The 21224-nt window shown below is 40.5% G+C and overlaps 1 protein-coding gene across 4 annotated transcripts in view; it reads left to right on the forward strand.

Moving 5' to 3' along the window:
- Positions 1 to 21224, forward strand: part of PTBP3 (polypyrimidine tract binding protein 3) — a 188373-nt gene that overhangs the window by 149529 nt on the left and 17620 nt on the right. For all 4 annotated transcript variants that reach the window (XM_040361275.1, XM_040361260.1, XM_040361251.1 and 1 more), the window contains 2 exons: positions 9472 to 9646; positions 16729 to 16803. In XM_040361275.1, the coding sequence (XP_040217209.1) occupies positions 9472 to 9646; positions 16729 to 16803 (250 nt within the window). The remainder of the gene's footprint in view (positions 1 to 9471; positions 9647 to 16728; positions 16804 to 21224) is intronic.

Consider the following 21224-nt stretch of genomic DNA (forward strand, 5'->3'; position numbering starts at 1 on the left):
AGGAAAATCAACTGACTGACTAAATAATTATTCAAAAATAGAAAAATGTATTAAATATAGTAAAAGTTTTACATATAATGGAAGAACTTGGTTGGATGGGGAACAATGTTATAGAAAATTGGCTGCAGTGCGGTTCACCACCTATAGGGTATATTTAGACCAGCAAAGCAGCCTACACATACCGACAATTAAGAAAAAATATTTTTCTATTTTTGAATAATTATTTAGTCAGTTGATTTTCCTTATAGTCCTTCTTCTTTTTGGATTGACTTTCTTGTTCAAACACAAAACTATATAACTGAGCAGTAAACAGGTTGGGGGTTCATGCTCCAGCGCTGTCTTTGGCTTTCTCTTCCTTTTAGCACCACCAATCCTCTTCAGGCAGAATAAGTCCTAGTCATGTAATTCAGCCATTGTCTGTGAGTCAAGACTCCTTTACATGCTGGACTCATGGATTGGACTCTGATCTGTCAGAAGTCGGGCAAGAATTACGGGAAAAGCTTTTTTCACATGCAAGCTCTTGGAGAAGTTTGAATCCTGATGCAATGGATTGTATTTATTTATTTATTTATTTATTTATTTTTACTATAATGTGATCGATGAACATAACAAACATTTAGATTTTTTTTTTTAGTCTGCTCAATGTGAAATGTTGCAGCTTTTGTCAAATCTCATATGAACAGGTTTTTTTTTTTTTTTACATGAAAATGGCAACATTGCGAACATTGTAGATGAAAGATGTTCTTTTGGTTAGTTACACATAATTTGTACATGACTAGCATATATAATCGGCATTAAAAACCAGTTGTTTTTGAATAGCAGCAATTTTCATTGTAGGTATTGTTACAATTTTTGCAATGATTTACTGCAATCTCATTTAGGAGAATCCTTGTGAATTTGCATTTAAAAGCTGTACAGGCTAGATTCCAGATCATCATTTACCACATTAAATAACCCTGCTATTTTTCAATAGCATCGCAAAACCTTCAGTGCTCTATACCTTCATGTACTACTTTAGGGCTCAGAAAGCCTTATTTTCCCCTAAATGTGCATTTCACTTTTTTTTTTTTTTTTTTTTTGTAAAATTATTTTTATTAAATTTTCAATACATAGATGCAACAGGCCACAAGACGTGACCAACAATTACCGGCCAGAACACGGTTACCGGTTTACAGTAAAAAAAAAAAGGGAAATATACATTAAATACTTACAAAACAAACTAAAATGAAATGCCCCCCCCCCCCAACATAATTAAGACCTTTTGCCTAATCCTAGTTTCAATGCTGACCTCCCAAACTGGGGGTAGGTGCTAGATGACACGGCACCCGCGCTTTCTGGCCCCCGGGCCGTGATATCGGATAGAGAATAGAATGCAAAGCATTACCCTCCTCCCCCCGAAGAAACCCAGATGCAGTGGGAAAAATAACACGTCCCCCTCCCAGAGTGAACAGTTACCCTATAATATGATGATCAATCGTCCACCAACCCCCTAAAAGAATTCCCTGCCTACTATATCTTGCATATAATCAATGGCTTTACTGAACCAAGCCTTAATCCGACACCGTATCCACTGAGGCCATTCAGCCCCCCCCCCCACACCTAATCAAATTTGGTCAGTGCTCCCTTACTCAGGTAAGTAGCCTTGTAAAATGGGATTGCTTTGTTGACTAACACTTTCCAAGATGCCACCGTTGGGGCTGAGGAGCTCTTCCAGGAAAGGATGATCCGTTTTTTGGCATAAAAAAGCAAAAGAATGAGAGTTCTGATAGCCCTGGTAGTAGCCAGGGGCTCCACTAGATGCAGTAAACACACCTCCACAGTCATGGGAATCGAAAAAGAAGTGACCGACCGAATACAATCCACCACAGCTTGCCAATATGGTTTGGCCCAGGGACAATGCCAAAAGACATGCATAAAGTTTGCAGAGGGCATGGAACACCGCCAGCATACTGATCTGATTCCCGAACATTCTTGCTAGTCTAGCTGGGGTCAAGTAAGTCCTATGCAGAAATTTGTAATGAATAAGTATGTCCCTGGTAGAAACCAAGGCCTGAAATGCCACCCCCCAGACATCATCCTAGTCATCCCTGTCCAATCCCGAGGTCACAGCCTCCCAAGCCCGTCTGCATGGCGCAAGTAACTTAGTCGTTTCCTGAAAAAGGTCTCGATGGAGACTAGAAACCACTTTAGGCAGTGATTCACTATGAGCCAGCAATTCCAGATCACTGGGCTCAAGGACAAGAGGATCTCTTCAAACTGGGCTAGAAACGCATGCCTTAATTGCAGGTACCGAAAAAAATGTGTGTTGGGTAGATCATAACATGCTTTTAGTTAATCAAACGACATGAGTGCCATTAGCAACTATGTGATGTAGGACCTTGAGTCCAAAGTCGGTCCACACCACTGGGTCTGGGTAATCGAGAAAGTGTGACAATTTGGGATTCCTCCACAGAGGGCTATTAGGGGAGAAGGTGACACGACCAGAAGGTCTCAACTCTTGGGCCACGGACCATGCTCTGAGTACCGCACATATGGAGGACGTCAAGGGGTAGGGGGCCTTTGGGCCTCTATAAACCAGATGGGAGAGCGCCTCATAGGAGCCCACACAAGCAGCCTTCAACGAAACTGCAGCGTCGTCCGGAGTAGTGGTCAACCAATGATGCGCTACCGTCAGCTGGCCGGCCAGGAAGTACTTATGAAAATTGGGCACCGCTAAACCTCCCTCCCCCCCATGGTTGCTGAAGAATGGCCAACTTGAGGCCAGGGAGTCTTCCCTGCCACAAAAAGGAGATCATGCTGTCTATGGACTTAAAAATTTACCTTGGTGTCCACACAGGGGAGATCCTAAGGGTATAAAGCAGGAGCGGAAGAATCTTCATTTTAATAAGATTAACCTTCCCGATGAGGGACAAGGGGAGGTTTTTCCAGGAGTGCAGTTTCTTAGAAATAGTGGCCAGCAATGGAGACACATTAAGGCTAATAAACTCCATCACTGAGTTCGTAATGTGCAGCCCCAAGTACCTAATCTGTGTTACCCACTGTAGGGGATTGCAAGGGTCAGCCCGCCCAGGTGCCGCATGAGAACGCAGCGGGAGGATCTTAGCTTTGTTCTAGTTGACCTTGAGACCAGAGACCTCAGTGAATCTACACATCAGTGAAAGTGCAGCATGTAAAGAAGGTCCAGTATCCCCAAGAAACAGAACGTGATCATCCGCATAAAGGACCACAGTCTCAGTCAGGGTGCCCACCTTAATTCCCTGAATTTGGGACGAAGATCGTAATGCAATCGCCAAGGGCTCCATAACCAGGGCAAATAAGCCTGGAGATAAGGGTGCCTGGTGCCTCTGGAAACCGGAAAAGTGTCAGATACCCCGCCATTCAGGCGAATTGCTGCTGACGGATGATCATAAAGCATTGCTATCCATTTGAGGAACACAGGACCAAAACCCATGCAGTTCAGTACCTGAACCATGTAGCCCCAGTCAATGGAATCAAATGCCTTCTCCAGATCGAAAAACGCCAGGGCCCCCCCAAAGGATATCTCCCCGTCGATTTGCGTATGCGTGTACACCCTACGTATATTAATATCCGTAGCCTTTTTGGGCATGAACCCCGTCTGATCAGGTGGTCCAGACATTGTGCATTTCACTTTATTCGAAAACAAGGAACAACTTTTACTACAAGCTGTTGCCATTTAATTACCTACTTTTTAAGCCTGGTTGTCAACCCAGAGTGACCCAATTTATAATTGCTCTGCTATAAGGGCCATGTGCAAGTGTCTTTGTAGCAAGTTGAATGTTAATAAAGGCAGGCAAAAAATAATGACATGAACTATATTTTATCAATAGAAAAAAATGTCTCGTACCTATTTCCGTGAAGTTAATATTACTGATCTATGATCCTCTTGAGGTGCTAAACAATAAGTAGTATACATAGAAAAATATATAATGTTTCGCTTTCTGACCTCCCTGACATCTGGTTCTAATCTCTTTGGCATTTTTAGGCCCAGGATCAGGATACATTTATGTACCACTCTGTCACAGCTGTTTGCTCGCTAGAACACACATGGATCAAGTTGTTATAGTCATAAAGTGTATAATGTTTTGTTTCCTTCTTGTGCACCCTTTCACCCACCCTCTTGTTGCTTACAAAATCCTTTCTGCCTGAAGGTTTAGACTTAATTGACCATTATGCTATTGCATGTCTTCTATTGTACCACATTTTCAACACCATGCTTATGTTTTCAAACTTTCCAAGTAGTAAAGGCCTCATATACACTGGACGTTTTTACAGCAGCTGTTTTTGGCCTCAGACATTTTTTTCTACAGTCATTACAGGGGTTGTAAAGACAAAAATATTTTCCTCTTAAATTAAAGTCTGACAGTAGCTGATAAAGTAAAAAGTAATGTTTTGCATTATAACTAGTTTGATACCTGTTGAAATTTAGCTGTTTTATTCACCTCTGTCACTCCTGAATCATTATTCTCACTGACTTCCTGGTTTGCGGTGCGCATTCATTCTTGCTACATCACGGCCTAATGGGAACTACAGTTCCCATTAGGCTTAGCCTCCATGCCTGTGAGGGATAAGAGAGCATCTTCACGCAGGGCTGTAGTCATAGGGAGTGGGTGAGCACTTTCTGCTTTCCACCATGCAAAACGACTCAGATGCTGGTGGAAAGCAAGAAGAGGAGTGACAGGAAATAGCATTTTCAGACCTGGATTACTGTATTTTGGAGGTCAAAAGGAAACGCGAGGTAAGTGATATTTTAAATGCTCTTGCTTACAGCAATCGATCTAATAAAAAACGAACATTTAGTGTTCCTTTAAACTCTCCATGTTATCCTATGTGTCCATGCACACATAGGCTTTTATCAGCAGTTTTGGGCAGTAGCGTTTTTAGAGCAGTAAAAAAAAAAAAAAAAAATAGTGGGTTCTGACTTTTTTTTTAAACTGTAAAAATATAAAAGATAAATGTCGATAAACGCTCAAAAACGCTGCTCACCTGTTTGTTTAAATGTTTTTGATCCATTGAAAAAAAAGCTAAAAAACGCTAAAACGAATAAACGCAAAATAAAACGCTATTGCAAAAACTTTGAAAAAGTCGCTGCAAAGCTACTGGCGTTTTTATAATGTTTTAACGTCCAGTGTACTTGAGGCCTAAGGGATAATTCCCTTATACACTGTCTTTGATCTTCGCATAGTGTGTACACAAAGTTTTGACATACGATTCCGACCCACCAAGTGAAAATTTCCAAAGGGACAAACGCCAACATTTTTCTCATTCGTCAACAGAACTAACAATTTTCTTTTTAGCCCTGGTTCACATTGGTATGATTTGACATGTCAAATCCGCAGCATTTGCCGGCAATGGCACGTCTCAATCGCATCTGCGGTGCTGCACAGATTTAAAAAAGTAGTTTCTGTACTACTTTTGCGATTTTGTGCTGCGATTTACAGCCAAAATCGGGACTGACATGCAGGGCTTCGTTGCCGCAGCCCAGTGTGAACCTGGGCTTAATGTGTACTTTTTTCGCATGCGAAAAATCTGATTAGTATGGGTTGCTACTTAATAGAATAAGTGGCAACAATCACAAAACTTTATAACTCTGAAAGCTCTGAGTCTTGCCTCCTTTTTGTTAATATAAAATTCTTATTTCTCCGTTTTATAATCCCTTATGAATTTATCTCAAAGTAATTGCTTCTTGGCGCAATTCCTTTTTTGTATTTATTTTTTTATTAAAGGCAAATTCACTTTGCACTGCAAGTGCAAACTACAAGTGCAGATGCTGTAGATCCGAGGGGGACATGCAAGGAAAATAAAAAAAAAAACAGCATTTTAGCTTGTACATGATTGGATGATAAAATCAGCAGAGCTTCCCCTCATTTCAGATCTACTCCTCAGATTTACAGCGACTGCACTTCCAAGTGATTTGCATGGGACTTTAAACAAAAACCCCGACCCTCACAAATGGGGGTAGTTAAGGGATAAATTAACTATCCTATAGTTTAAGTGGACATATAAGTAACATGTGACCAAGTGTTATCGAAATATATCTACAGCCGTTTGGAAGTTATGAAGTAACATGTATTTCCCATAGAGTTGAATGGGACTTTAAAGAAAAACCCCGACCATGGCAAATGGGGGTGGGTAAGGGTTAAACCACCTATCCTATGTTTTTGCTGACATATAAGTAACATGTGTGCCAAGTTTCATGTTAATATCTTTAGCCGTTTGGACGTGATGCTGGAACATACACACACACACACACACACACACACACACACACACACACGTTGAGTTTTATATATATATATAGAAGATAGGTGTTGATTTACTAAAGGCAAATCAACTGTGCACTTTGCAAGTGTAGATGCAGTTTCTCCAGAGCTTAGTAAATGTGGTGAAGCTCTGCTGTTTTTTATCAGCCAATCATCCATGTGAAAGCAAAAGTACTGTTTGTAAAGAATACCCAACCAGGTGCAAGGAAAAAAACAAAAACAAAGTGAAGCTTCACCACATCATTTAGGTTCTAGGGAAAATGAGTGCAACTGCGCTTGCAAAGTGCACAGTGTTAAATCGCTTCAATGTGTACAGAGTCAATTGTTATCACTACTGTTGAGACATTTATAATATGTAGGTTTTAGGGATGATTATGTATTAATGCTTTATTTCTTGTTGTATTACCTATCCTTTTAAAATGTACTTGTGTTTTTAACACCAAGAGAAATTATCAAACCTGGAGCAGACAGAATGTAGAGTAGCTGTACACGACAACCAACCAGCTTCTGTCTTTGGTTTGTTCAGTTAAACTTTGAAAATGAAGAAGCTTCTTTGGTTGTCAGTTTTTATAAATTCCCTTCCAAGACTTTAAAGAGTGTGTGTATTTTGATGTTCAGTATAATAACCACCATACATTTGTGAAGTGCCAACATTTTTTAGTGCTCATGAACACAGGGCTTGAAAAATTCAGCTTTTACGGGCTTTTAGGCTGCATTCACATCTAGGCGGACGAAATCGCGGCGTTTTGTCGCCGCAAATCGCGGTAAAAATAGCGGCGTTTTGTACCGCGATTTGCGGCGACAAAACGCCGGTATTGTCCGCCTAGATGTGCCCCAAGATGACCCCCTCTATGTAGATGATTCCCATCTCCTAGCCGAACGCTCGAAGACTCCTGAAAAAAAGGTCCGGGACCTTTTTTCACGCGGCAGGCGACAGGCGTCCGGCGTTCGGCGTGGAGATGTGAACCATCTCCATAGAGGGACATCTGTTTTCAGCCCTCTGGCGGCAGCGGCGTAGCGCTACAGGCGTAAAAACGCCTAGGTGTGAATGCAGCCTTAGCTTTTTTACACCTGTGTATGTCTATTAGTGTTTACAAAATATAGATGTCGATTTTATAGCAAATATCAGAAAGCAAGACGGGGTTCGACTTGATAAAGGGGGATGTTTCCTGGAACTTTGCCCACCTCTTCTACCTCCCATCTATTACTATGTGTTTGCTCGTCACTTGTTGTTTTGTAATGGTACTGTATTTGCTGTGCTGGGTGCCCTCTCAGTGCTTTAGACTGCTATCATTTACTTCTTGCAATAGTTTGGAGATGACATTCTGGACAGTGTTTACAGTGGCAAGAAAAAGTATGTCAACCCCTTAAAATTATCAGCTTATGTACACTATATTTATCTACTACCATTTGGTGTCTGAACTGGTCCCTAATTTGTTGATGGTTCTATTGAGAACTTCTAAGAAGTCTTATTTTTATACTGCTCATGGTTTGAAATAGATTTAGGGTCTATAGACCTTACTTGTTATCAGTGCAAGGGGTATCCTGACAGGAACTAAACCCAGAAGAGCTTTGCTGCAAGATGTTTTTCACATTGTTGTATAGCTTACCCTGTAGGGAGCCATTTGTTCCATCTAATTTGTGAATAACTTTTATTCTTGGTGATTGATAATTATACCACTTCCTATTAGTCTGGATATAGATATCAGATATTCCAGCTGCACACAAGACGAGACTTGTTTGTCTGCTGACCATGGAGTGTTTATTAGAACCAAGAATACAACCTTGTATACAGTTAAAGAGGAGGTAACCAGAACATAAATTAACATGAGCTAATTAACTAATCATTTACCCAGACTAGGTGACTCATAGATATGAGTTTTCAGGGTAGATGTTGCGTGTCCTCGCTCACCTGCTATACAATACACATTGTCGTAAGTGTAAACACGGGACATCTTCACACAATAGCAGGGTCAATTGGCACAGAGAACAGACAGATGGCTGGAGGTGACGGCCTTAGCATCTCCTTACACTGTATGTCCCAACAGTATGAATCAGTCACTCTAATATGGCATATACAGGGTCCCCAGGCATACAGCTCACAAAGAGCACCGTTCCCCAAAATGCCAGGGCCCATGATCGCAAGGCAAGAGGCTAGCATTCAGTCCCCTCCAAAAGCCTCTGTCCCAGGTGAGTCTGTCACACAACCATTAGGCTACTTTCACACTGAGGTGGTTTTTAGACTCTTTAGCGCTAGAAATAGCCTCTGAAAAGCGCCTCCCACTCACTGAAGTATGGCTTTTCACACTGGGTCAGTGCAGTTGCAGGACATTACAAAAAGTCCTGCAAGCTGCATCTTTGGGCGGTTTGGGAGCACTCCCAAAATGCCCTGCACATTGCAATAAATGGGCAGCGCTTCAAAATGTTACTTTTTACCTATAACAGTGCTAAAGTGATGCAAAACCGAGCGGAACTTTAGCCCTAATGGCCAAGTGCTGCCAGTGTGAAAGGGGTCTTATTCATCACAAAATCCTAAATCCGTTTTCTGTATAGAGATGTAAACCTGTATGCCTTATAGCATTATCCTGGTTAAATGGCACAGGCCAAGTGATTGCTGTAGCTTACACAGTAATACACGGACCTGCCGGTGGACGTGGCCAGTGCATTTACGCCACAACAGGAAATGATGTTGCCCCATATCATCTTTTCCTAATTTCCCCAGCTGGCTACAGTGGGTGGGTTAGCTGGAACTGACCATGGAAAATACAGACACTCTGCTTTTGCACAGCGTACCTGTAATTTCAGCAGGATGACATCGGCAGCCATGCTAGCGTGGTCAGTTTACTGTCAGGAGGAGGGGCACAGGCAAGATCAACCAAGTATAATAGAACATTGGCAGAACTAAACCCTCCTACCCTTTTCAGCCAAGGAAGCTGCCATCTAGGCTTTTTTTTTTTTTGAGCGGCAACTGCCGCAGTGCTGCACGTGTGATCAGTTATGACTCCAGTCATTTGATGGTTTGACAATTTAGTTGAAAGCAAATGTGACAGTTGGGAATGTAATGTATAATGTTTGTTTTAATTTTTTTTTTTTTTTTATATGAAACATTAAAAACATTAAAATATTGACAGTATGAGGTGTATAATTGTCATGGTTTGCAAGCTTACTTTTCCTTTTTTTTCTTCAAAAGGCACTGGATGGGCAAAATATTTATAATGCATGCTGTACTTTGCGCATTGAATTCTCGAAGCTGACAAGCCTTAATGTCAAATACAACAATGATAAAAGCAGAGACTTCACACGCCTTGACTTACCAACTGGAGATGGGCCGCCATCCCTTGAATCCACCATGGCTGCAGCATTTGGTAAGAATTTTTATTACATTTTATCAAATAAAATCACAGTAACTGAATACTGACAAAAAGGTAAATTGTTTGTTTTTTCTTTATCGTACGTCACAGGACCCAGAGCCAGTTATTATAATAACTACTTGGGTTGTACGCCACCTATAGGTGAATAGACACTGGTAGATCAATCGGAACAAACAAGAAGTTCTCCCCTATATAACCCCTCTTACACAGGAAGCACATCCGTTTTTTTTGCCAGTGTCTGTAAGGTGGTAGTCACTGATGTGATACATGTGATCTTGGAGGTCTGAACGGTTCTATTAAGAATCATGGACTTCAATCAGATCCATTTGAAAAAGCGATCAGCCGAAATGGATAGTACCTGGGCCTCATTGGAAGGAGAAGATTCCTTGAGGTTTTGCCTGTAATGCAGCCTTATGGGGATGTACCCTGCTCAATGGAGCCCTGTGCAGTGTTTGTTCTGGCCAAGGTGCATTCCTGCAGGGTGCTATACAGGTCCAGGGGAGTGGACCTCACATTAAAGGGGACCCATTCTCTGACAGTCTTTTATGACAAAGTTGTGAAGATCGGACTCCTGCTATGTTCAGATTTCTGCAACAGGAATGGTAAGTCTGCATTTTTTTTTGCAGTTTCTCTTTAAAAAAGAAGAAAATAAAAAAAGAAGAGATCTGACTGTTTTCCTGGTGGCCAGTGGGGGCAGTGTGCTGTTTAATCATGCTGTGTACTTAGTCGTGTGGGCGGCGTTTTTTCTTCCAGCTGCTAGAGGGCGCAGGCTTGCTCAGTATGGCCTATTTTTTATACAGGCAGGAAGTGGAAGGGCGGTCATGTTGCCATGTGGTCAACATGACAACAGCCCATGGATACTAACAAAGTGTGAGTACTTGCTATAGGAGAACTGCGTGGACAAGTCATGATTATATGCTGCATATTTACTGCTTAATCCAGGGAGACTGTTGAACTGTATTGCCTCTTACACACAACTGTTTTTTTTTTTCGTCGGATAATAAACCTGACGATTTTCCCGACAGAATTCATCTCAGCCTGCCTTGTATACAAACGCTCAGACAAAAGTCCGCCCGTCCAAAGCACAGTGATGTACAATGGCAATATAAAGGGGAAGTTCCATTCCAACGGCGCCACCCTTTGGGCTGCTTTTGCTGATCCTCATGTTAGTAAAAGTTTGGTGCGAGACAATTCGTGCTTTTCAGTCTTCGTACCTTTCAGATCGTTTTCTGCTGTTCAGTAGGTGCTTGCGGGTTCGTATCTGTCTAAAATAATAAATTAAATAAGTTTTAACTCTGTCAGAACTCTGTGTGAATATCAGCAGCAAAACAAGTTCATTATTGTAGCATTATAAAGAAGAAAATAATGTGCTGCATTAAACGATGCAATAATTTGCAGCGCAACGAATGTGATGAACGCTAGTTTTACCAAAAAGAGCGCTCTCGTCTCATACTTAATTCTGAGCATGCGCATTTTTTGAGCTGTCGGAAAATCATACAAATGACCGGTTTTCCTGCCAGAATTTTTTCCTGACGGGGTGGGGGGGGGGGGGGATTTCTTCTTTCTTCTTCTTTCTTCTCCTTTCTTCTCCTTTCTTCTCCTTTCTCCTTTCTTCTCCTTTCTCCTCCTTTCTCCTCCTTTCTTCTCCTTTTCTTCTTTCTCCGTGAACTATGCCATTGGAAACCATTTAACCTACTTTCCATGCACTTTTGACGCAGAAAATAAAAATAAGTGGACTGCATGTGATGTGAGCTGACCTTTTTAGTATATGAATTCCTTTTTTTTTTTATTTTGCATGCCTTTAACCCGTTCCCTATTGAGCCATAGTAATATGACGTCGGCAGGAACTGTCCCCCCCTCAGAGTGGACGTCATATGACGGCACATCGCGAACGCCCGCGGCATCACTCGTGACTCGGTGCCCGGCAGCCGCGATGTCTGCTGGGCACCCGCGATTGCCGGCAATCACGGCAGGAGTGTGGATCTGTGTGTGTGAAAAAACAGACAGATCTGCCTCCTGTCAGAGGAGACCAATGTGTGTTCCCAGTACAGAGGAACACAGATCGGTCTCCTCCCCTTGTGAGTCCGCCTCCCCATACAGTTAGAATCACTCCCAGGTAACATATTAACCCCTTCAGCGCCCCCTAGTGTTAACCCCTTCCCTTCCAGTCACATTTACACAGTAATCAGTGCAGTTTTATAGCACTAATCACTGTATAAATGTGAATGGTCCCAAAAACGTGTCAAGTGTCCGATATGTCCGCCGCAATGTCACAGTCACAATAAAAATCGCAGATCGCCGCCATTACTAAAAAAAAAAAAAATAATGCCATAAATCTATCCCCTTTTTTTGTAGACGCTATGGGGTAGATCCACGTACCTGGGCGCATTGATACGCTGGGCGCATTGATACGCTGGGCGCAGCGTATCTAAGATACCCTACGCTGCCGCAACTTTTTTTTTTTCTTTCGAATCCACAAAGAATTTGCGCCGTAAGTTGCGGCGTAGTATATCTCTGGCGGAAAGGGCGCCGAATTCAAATGGATGTTTTATGTTAATACGTTGTGACCCAATGTAAACGTTTTTTTTTAACTGCGCATGCACCGTCCGTGGGGGTATCCCAGTGCGCATGCTCGAAATTAAACCGAAACCAGCCAATGCTTACGACTGTGACGTCATTCTATGCAAATCTCTATTCGTGAACGACTTGCGCAAACTACGTAAAAATTTCAAAATTGTACGCGGGAAAGATGGCCATAATTAACATGAAATATGAGTACGCCTCATAACAGCACCTTTAACTATACGCCGGAAAAAGCCGAACGAAAACGACGTAAAAAAATGCGCCGGACGTACGTTCGTGGATCGCCGTAAATGGCTAATTTGCATACTCAACGCGGATTTCGACGGAAACGCCACCTAGCGGCCGCCGAAAAATTGCATCTAAGATCCGTACGAAGACGTACGCCTGTCGGATCGATTCCAGATGCCGTCGTATCTTGTTTTGTGGATGCAAAACAAAGATACGATGAGGGAAATTAAAAATTACGCCGGCGTATCAATTTTTTTTTTTTTTTTTTTTTTACCAAAAATATGTAGAATACGTATCGGTCTAAACTGAGGAAAACATTTTTTTATTTTTTTTATTTAATATTTATTAAATCAAAAAGTAAAAAATATTGTGTTTTTTCAAAATAGTTGCCCTTTTGTTTATAGCGCAAAAAATAAAAACCGCAGAGATGATCAAATACCACCAAAATAAAGCTCTATTTGTGGGGGGAAAACAAAGATTTCATTTGGGTACAGTGTTGCATGACCACGCAATTGTCATTCAAAGTGCAACAGCGCTGAAAACTAAAAATTGGTCTGGGCAGGAAGGGGGTGAAAATGCCCTGTGTAAAGCTTTAATTTGTTTCACTTAAAACATGTCCATCTAGGATTACCCTGCCCATTGGATAAACACAGTGCTGCGCACTTTTACAGCGAGTTTACATCACAAAAACATCCTCTAGGTCCGTTCCAGATGCGTTTCTGCTTGCGTATATTATTATTTATTTTTTTTAGCTTTTTTTTTAGCTTTTTTTTTATTTATTTTTTTATTCCAGTGCGTTTTTGATGCGCTTCTGCATGTGTTCCAGATGCTTTTTTCTTCCCCCCCCCCCCCCCACTGTACTGTGGTACAGTGCATTAGTGATGCGTTCTAGTGCATTTCGGTGCATTTTTGATGTGTTTCACATTTCAGTACATTCCAATGCAGGGAAAAATGCAACATGCATGCTGAGCAGCGGACCTCCTGTGTTTACAGTGCAGCAGGGCCGCTGCTCAGGACCTGAAAGGTAGTGGAGATCACTGGAGTTGCAGTTTCTACTTCAGTGATTTCCAGCATGCAGGAGAAATCAGCCAAGCTGGACCAATGTACTATGTAAACATTATCCATACCTTTTATCCTCTATAAAGTGGTTGTATACCCTTTTTTGCATTTTTACCCACAGGTAAGCCTATAATAACACTTAAACACAGAAGGAGTCGCGCTAAATTTAAAATTTAGCGCGACTCCTTCTGTGTTTATGTTTATTTGTTGCTGTATGACATCTGAGACGCAGCTGTTACACTTACTGTGGTATGCGCAATATTTTTTCTGTTTATGCTATAATAACACTTGCCTGTAGGTAAAATGAATATTTCCTAAACCTACACGGTTTAGGAGATATTCACTCTGCATGCAGCCACTGATGTCAGCAGCGCATGCACTGTGAAAGTCCGGCGTATCGTGCCAGACCTCGCCGTAACTTAGGATACAAGTGCAGGAGTTATGTCCTTGCGGCTACGGCTACAGCCACTCACAGCGCCAGAGCCACGAAACCGGAAGAAACGCAGAGGGGAAAATGTCAGCTCCCTCTGCATTGACCAGGATGCGGGGACCTCATTCTAAGGGAAGTACTGTATTTATCGGCATATAACACGCACTTTTTTCCCCTTAAAATCAGGGGAAAATCAAGGGTGCGTGTTATACGCCGATCCCCGCTGTCTGAGCACCGCCGACATAGACGGAGCTGAGCCGATCGTACTGTGTACTCGGCTCGGCTCGCAGTCACGCCCTGTCCTGCCTCCTAGCCTTTATGTCCCGCCATTGGACTGCTGCAGTGTCCTTAATATGAGTCGGGCCAAGGGGCGGGACTGGGCAGGACTGCGAGAGGAACTGAGAGGAGCCGAGAGAAGCTGAATACACAGGAAATCCGGCTCTGTATAGCTCGGCTGAGGCGCTAAATTTAAAAATACATAATGCTGCAATTTTGGGCAAGATGGAGGCTGGATGGACTCTGTGCAAGGCTGCAGATGGATGCTGGACAAGACAGCAGATGGACACTGATAAGGCTGCATTGATGGGCATTTAAAATGTATGTTTTTTTCCTTAAAATTCCCTTCTTAGCTTGGGGTGCGTGTTATATGCCGGTGCGTGTTATACGCCGATTAATACGGTATTTCATAATGAGCTATGCGGTGCTTACTAGCTCATTATGCCTTTTGCCTTACAGGTTTTTTTTTTGGTTTGTGGGTATACAACCGCTTTAAGTATGTAATTGCCAAGCATTCAATAAGATTACAGCAGCTTTCTCATATAGCCATTTTTTTCTTCTGCTCATTGAAGACGATTGTAGATCTATTTGTGTGAAGTGTTGCTGTTCATGTGATTAACGTTATAATATGCATTTTATTAAAGTGACTGAAGATATTTGGTCATTGTATAGAAGTTCATTCTGTTGTTAAGATGCATTCTTCGAGTTGTTGTTTTTTGTAATGGTTTTGAAGCTGCCAGAGTCTTTGTTTACCCAGTGCTGCAGCTTTAATTAAATGTATAGTGTTCTTGAGAACTGTTAAACCTTGTTAGAAGGATTTTTGGCAGGTTCAAATTATCCCATTGTGCATGTGTCATCTACTGATTTTCATATGGAAATGTTAAACACTTGCCTTTAGTTCATCTTTCTTTAGCTAATGCTAACTGTATATATAAAAGCTCATTGTAATGCAGATGATTATTCTTTATTCCATAGCTTATCAACTTTTCATATGCCTAGACTCTTGTCATTTGAGGCCTCATTCCAGTGGCACAGTGCAAAGAAACAATAGCAAACAAGCAAAATGCTTTCTTTTCAGTGGAGCGAGTTCAAATTGCTATCATATAATGTAGTGTGTTTAAAATTAAATAAAAATATTTTAGCATGTTTTTAGTGCTAGCGTTTTCAGGCTGACGAAGAATAATGGATATGCGCATATATTGCGTTTTTTTTTTTTTATATCTTATGGATATAATGGAAGTGTAAACTTCCCCCTCTCTCTATTTGGATAAAGATGCATTTTTTTTAAAGTAAAATATGTATAGCAATATCTATGTTAACATCAACCAACTTGTTGAGCACATACATGCAATGCCTATGTAGTGCTTAAAAAAACAAAAACATTCAAGTGAGTTATTCCTTTTTGTGTGTAATTGGAATTTGACAAGCCCACTAAAATGAATGCACATAATAAATAGGTTGTGCAGCTCATATTTTACAATATATAAAATGTGTATAAATAATCTGTCTATATAACCCACAATAAGTGTATGACTTTAAATAGTGTGTATATAGCCACAATAATATATGTATATTACCACAAATGAACAACAAAACATCAAAACAATGGCCATCAGTGATAATCCATCTATTCAATTGCAATGCTTTCAATACATGTATTCTCCCAAAGAAAAGGACCTTCACCGATCCCCAAAAAGGTGCCTGCTCACCGTAAGGTTGGACCACTTTGATGGGGAGTAGAGAGATAATCTGTTTCTAGTGATCAGGAACAGTGATCTCTCTGCTCCCAGTCAGTCCACTCCCCCCACAGTTAGAAACACCTCCCTAAGGAACACACTTAACCCCTTGATTGCCTCCTAGTGTTCACCCCTTCCCTGCCAGTGTCATTTATACAGTGATCAGTGCATATTTTTAGCACTGTAATAATGTCACTGGTCCCAGAAAAGTGTCAACTGTGTCCAATCTAGTCTGCCGCAATCCCGCTGAAAATCGATCACTGCCATTACTAGTAAAAAAAAAAAAGACATAAATCGACCCCTATGTTGTAGATGCTATAACTTTTGCGCAAACCAATCACACACTTATTGGGATTTTTTTATCAAAAATATGTAGCAGAATACATATTGGCCTAAATTGTTGAATACCTTTTTTTTTTTTGGATATGTGTTCTAGCATAAAGTAAAAAAAAAATGTGTGTGTGTGTGTGTGTGTATATAATATATATATTTTCAAAATGGTCGTTTTATTTTTTTGTTTATAGCGCAAAAAATAAAAACCACAGAGGTGATCAAATACCATCAAAAGAAAGCTCTATTTGTGGGGAAAGAGACATCAATTTTATTTGGGTACAGTGTCGCATGCACGTGCAATTGTCATTTAAAGTAACGCAGTGCTGTATTGCATAAAATGACCTGGTCATTAAGGGGGTAAATCCTTCCGGGCTGAAATTGTTAATATAGTGATTAAGTATGTTTTCTCTTTCTCATTTTTCTCTCTTCAGGTGCTCCAGGTATTATTTCCTCTCCATATGCAGGAGCAGCAGGATTTGCCCCAACTATTGGCTTCCCTCAGGCAGGTGAGTGACACAGTGACAATATAACAAGGTATTTTTTATTTTTTTTGTGCTGCCAGTCCGGTGTTTCCCATCCCCCTTCACTTCTGTATAGTTGCTAAGAGATTTAATTTATCATTTTTAAGTACTATAATAGGACCATTTGCCCGGTCTTCGCTTAGGTCAGTAAGGACCTCAAACCAGAATTGTCTATCATGAGAAAAGTTGGTCCGCAACTCTTTGCTTGCTCTTTAAAATATAAAAAATGTATTGATTCTCCATAAAAAAAACGATCGCAAATGTAAACGCGTTTCAGCCTTGCGCGGACCTTGTTTAGTGAGCAAGGTCTGCAAGGCTGAAACGCGTTTACATTTGCTGTCTGTGTCTTTTATGGACAATCCAAAAAATTTGAAGATTTTAAAAAACAAGCAAAGAGTTGCAGACCACCTTTTCTCATGATTGCTACTGCAGCTGTGTGACTGCCTCTCCGCACCTGATTATATTGGGTAGTAGCACCCTACTTCTGTTTTAATATGGAATTGGCTGTAGCTCATCAGTGATCACATAAACCATTAGTACACAATGCAATTTCCTGAGATCATTATTTACCACTGTGTGACCAATCAGAGATTACATGGTACAGGGTCGATCAAAGCATCCCTGTGCCATGTGATAGCTGTGATTAGCCCTGTACCATGTACAGCTATCGCAGTATTTCTGAACACGCAAAAACCAATCAGCGCAGACCCCACAGACGCCTCTTAGATATTATCAGTCTATATTAAAGTTCTCTTGCTCTAGGTGCTACAGATCTCTCAAAAATGTACTGGGTGGCGGACTTAAATCTGAAACATACAAGGAAAAAGAGCACATGACTGCTCTAGTGTGATACCGTTTTTAATAAATAAGATGTAAATTCAAAAGTAGAGGGTTTTGTTTTACAAACATGAAACTTTGATTGCATGTACAGCAAGATGTATGCCTCCTCTCCTGGCCTGTGTGGCTGGGTTGACTCCAAAACCCGAATGGTGAACAGACACAGACTGAGGCAAGCCCATTCCTCCATGACTCTTGTGAATTATAAATATGCAAATGCTAAACTTTGAGCACTTTTGGATTCACAGCCATCAGGCTTGGGTAAAGAAGAGAATCCCGGACACTGTGTTATCAGTCAGATTTGTTTGAGTGCAATGAAGGCATCAGGGGTCTAAAAGATCTGTGATGTCTCCATTAGGCGTTACCTGTCGCTAAAGTACTATCACATGGGGAGGGAGAGCTATTTAGCTCTATTGTATTGGCTATAAAGGTATGTGAAAACAGTTATTCAAAATGAATGAATTCGCTACACGTGTTGGACATTGCAAAATTTAAAAAAGAACAGCTGCTGCAGTTAAGTCATAATAAAATACAAGTAATATCGCAAACTTTTTTAATACCTTTATAGCCAAACTTTTTTAATTTTTTAGAATACAAATGTTAGGTGATTTTATATCTGCATACAGAGATGCATGCTGATATCAATTTTAATGAAAGATGGGAATTTGAATTTTTAATCATGTGATCACATAAGACTTTTCACTTGTCTTTAGTACCTGGCAAGTTTCCACCGACAGTCATGCCATTTTAGCGATGGCTTTTTTTTTTGTTTTTTGTTTACTGCCACTGGATGTTTTAAACATGGAGCTTGAAGTCTTTTCTTCACAGTTGAAAGTGAGACTTGCTTACTTCAACTACTGTTAAGCTGAGGGGGGCAGCAAAGTTGTGTTTTGCTGTGGGGCAACTGTCACATTGGCCACTGACTCTCAGAAACATGTAATTGGATTCTGTTGTACATTGGGGTCTCCCAGATTTGGAATTTCCATAGTACCTATTGTAAAAATGCAGTCAAAACCAAAAATATTTTTTTAAATGATCATGTCAAGTGCAGACAAAAGTGCTACATAAGAAGCAAATATAATTTAGTAGATGTACATTGTAAAATGCTTGTGTGAATAAATGAAATAATCTACATTGTAAAGTGCACATGCAAGTAAATAATATACAAATCTCATGTACCAAAATAATATATCTTGATCATATGCAGAGTTCACTGCTGGCTATTAACACCAACTTCTCTGCAAACCACAACCTTGTGTAGAAATTATATAAAGTGCTTGTGCAATAAATAAAGTTTAAAACATGTTATATAAAGAAAATGGCTAAAAGCTCAATGGAAACGTGAAAAGATGAGCTTGTGTTTATCTACTACAAGCTGTTTAGAGGGACTTCAGTGCACCATCAGCCAAATAGAACACTCACCCTCTGCTTACCAGAATAAGTGGACCTCTAATACTTTTGAGGCCATATACACTTGTTATCTGCCTGGAATTAGCAGCCACTTTGTTTCCAGAGCAATATAACGAATGTGGTAACTTTTGCCATAGAGCAGCCTCCTGCCACTCTGATCTATTATCAGCCAAACGGCAGCCCCGTGTATGCAGAAAACAAATATCGTGCATTACCAGGGCCAACTATACAGCTTTATTGCAAGTATCACATTTAACAGCAAAGAAAAATACAGCAACAAACAATATGCTGAAAGCCAGGTTCACACGCCGTCTGATATGCAGCCATGCGGGATGACATCACTGCCAAAGGCTCAGTCCTGACCAATTTCATTAAATGACGTCTTCAGGGGATAGCGTGTGGTGATTATTTTGGTGCATGAGATTTCTATTTTATTTACTTGCATGAGCACTTTACAGTGTACACTTAGTAATTATTTAATTTATTATTTGCACAAGCACTTTACAATGTACATCTACAAACCATTTGGTTCTTATGTAGGATTTGTATCTGCACTTGACTTGTTTGTTTAAAAAATATTATTTATGGTTGTGATTACATTTTTGCACAAGAGTTGAGCACTTTTTTTTACGAAGGATTATTATTTAGAGAGAGAGAGCGCACCCATTTTTTTTTATACATTGCATTGCCTAATAATGCTTCAGTCGGTGTAAAAAAAGTTTGCAATCAGTAAATACTGAGACATATGTAGCAATTGTTTGCCTTAAATTTCAAGCCTTAAAGCATTTGTACAGGCCATTTAATTTGTTTTGGTAATAAAGAATTTATATATATATATATATATATATATATATATATATATATATATATATATATATATATATATATATATATATATATATATATATATATATATATATAATATATATATATAATATATATATATAATATATATATATAATATATATATATAATATATATATATATATATATATATAATCTATTGGCATGTAAACGCGGCAAATCTGACATTTTAAATGTGGGTTACTATCTGTCAAGTTTAATCATTTTGGAGCAGTTGTAAAAACGTCCTGTGTACATGGAGCTTAACTGTTTTGCTAAAAGGTCTAGGTCAGGGGTCTCAAACTGGCGGCCCTCCAGCTATTTGCGAAACTACAAGTCCCATCATGCCTCTGCCTTTGGGAGTCATGCTTGTAATTGTCAGCCTTACAATGCCTCATGGAACTTGTATTTTGACAACAGCTGGAGAGCCACCAGTTTGAGACCCCTGGTCTAGGTAGTATTTGTGAATTATAAGCTTTTTACAGGGACCTTTCTGTACAGAGGCTGCTTCTTTCACAAACTGAAGCATACTTGGCAATGTTTACCATACTTCAGTGATGAATCAACACGCATTGTTCAGAACCAATTGCTCACTGTGCTCAACTGTTCTGCTATAACATCATGCTCTGAACTGAAGTGACCATGAGCTTACAGCCGAAGGGCCGAATACAGCCAACATGGTATACTAACCTGGCCACCTGGAAATGGTTCTGTAGGTCCGTACGATGTATGTACATGGCAGTGAAAAGGTTAAAGCTGTGGTTATCCCACGTACTATTCAATATCTATCTCCGCCCTCTCCTCGAAATCATCAGTTACAAGAATTTACTCTACCATTCCTACGCGGATGACACCCAACTCTACTTTCGCATCAGCAATAATAAGGATCATTATCTCGGACTAGAGAAATGCCTTACTTTGATAGACAATTGGATGACGGAGAGTTACCTTAAACTCAATTGCTCAAAAACAGTACTTCTTCTGCTCCACGCCACCCGAAAGAGACTTTCCATGACAACATTGACACCCCTGCCCATTTTTGGGACAAAACATCACCCCTAGCCCCAAAGTCAAAAGTCTCAGAGTCACTTTTGACTCCGACATGACAATGGATGCACAAATAAGTTCAGTAGTCGGCAGATCCCACCATCTGCTGCGCCTGCTACGTAGACTCATTCCCTTCATCCCAAAAGAAAACATAGCAGTCGTGGTGGGAACGGTAATCAACTCCAGACTAGACTATGCAAACGCCCTTTACCTCGGACTACCAAAGTACCAAATTGCTCATCTACAAGTCGTCCAGAATACGGCGGCAC

Source organism: Rana temporaria, chromosome 1 (genome assembly GCF_905171775.1).
Source record: "Rana temporaria chromosome 1, aRanTem1.1, whole genome shotgun sequence".
Classification (NCBI taxonomy): Eukaryota; Metazoa; Chordata; class Amphibia; order Anura; family Ranidae; genus Rana; species Rana temporaria.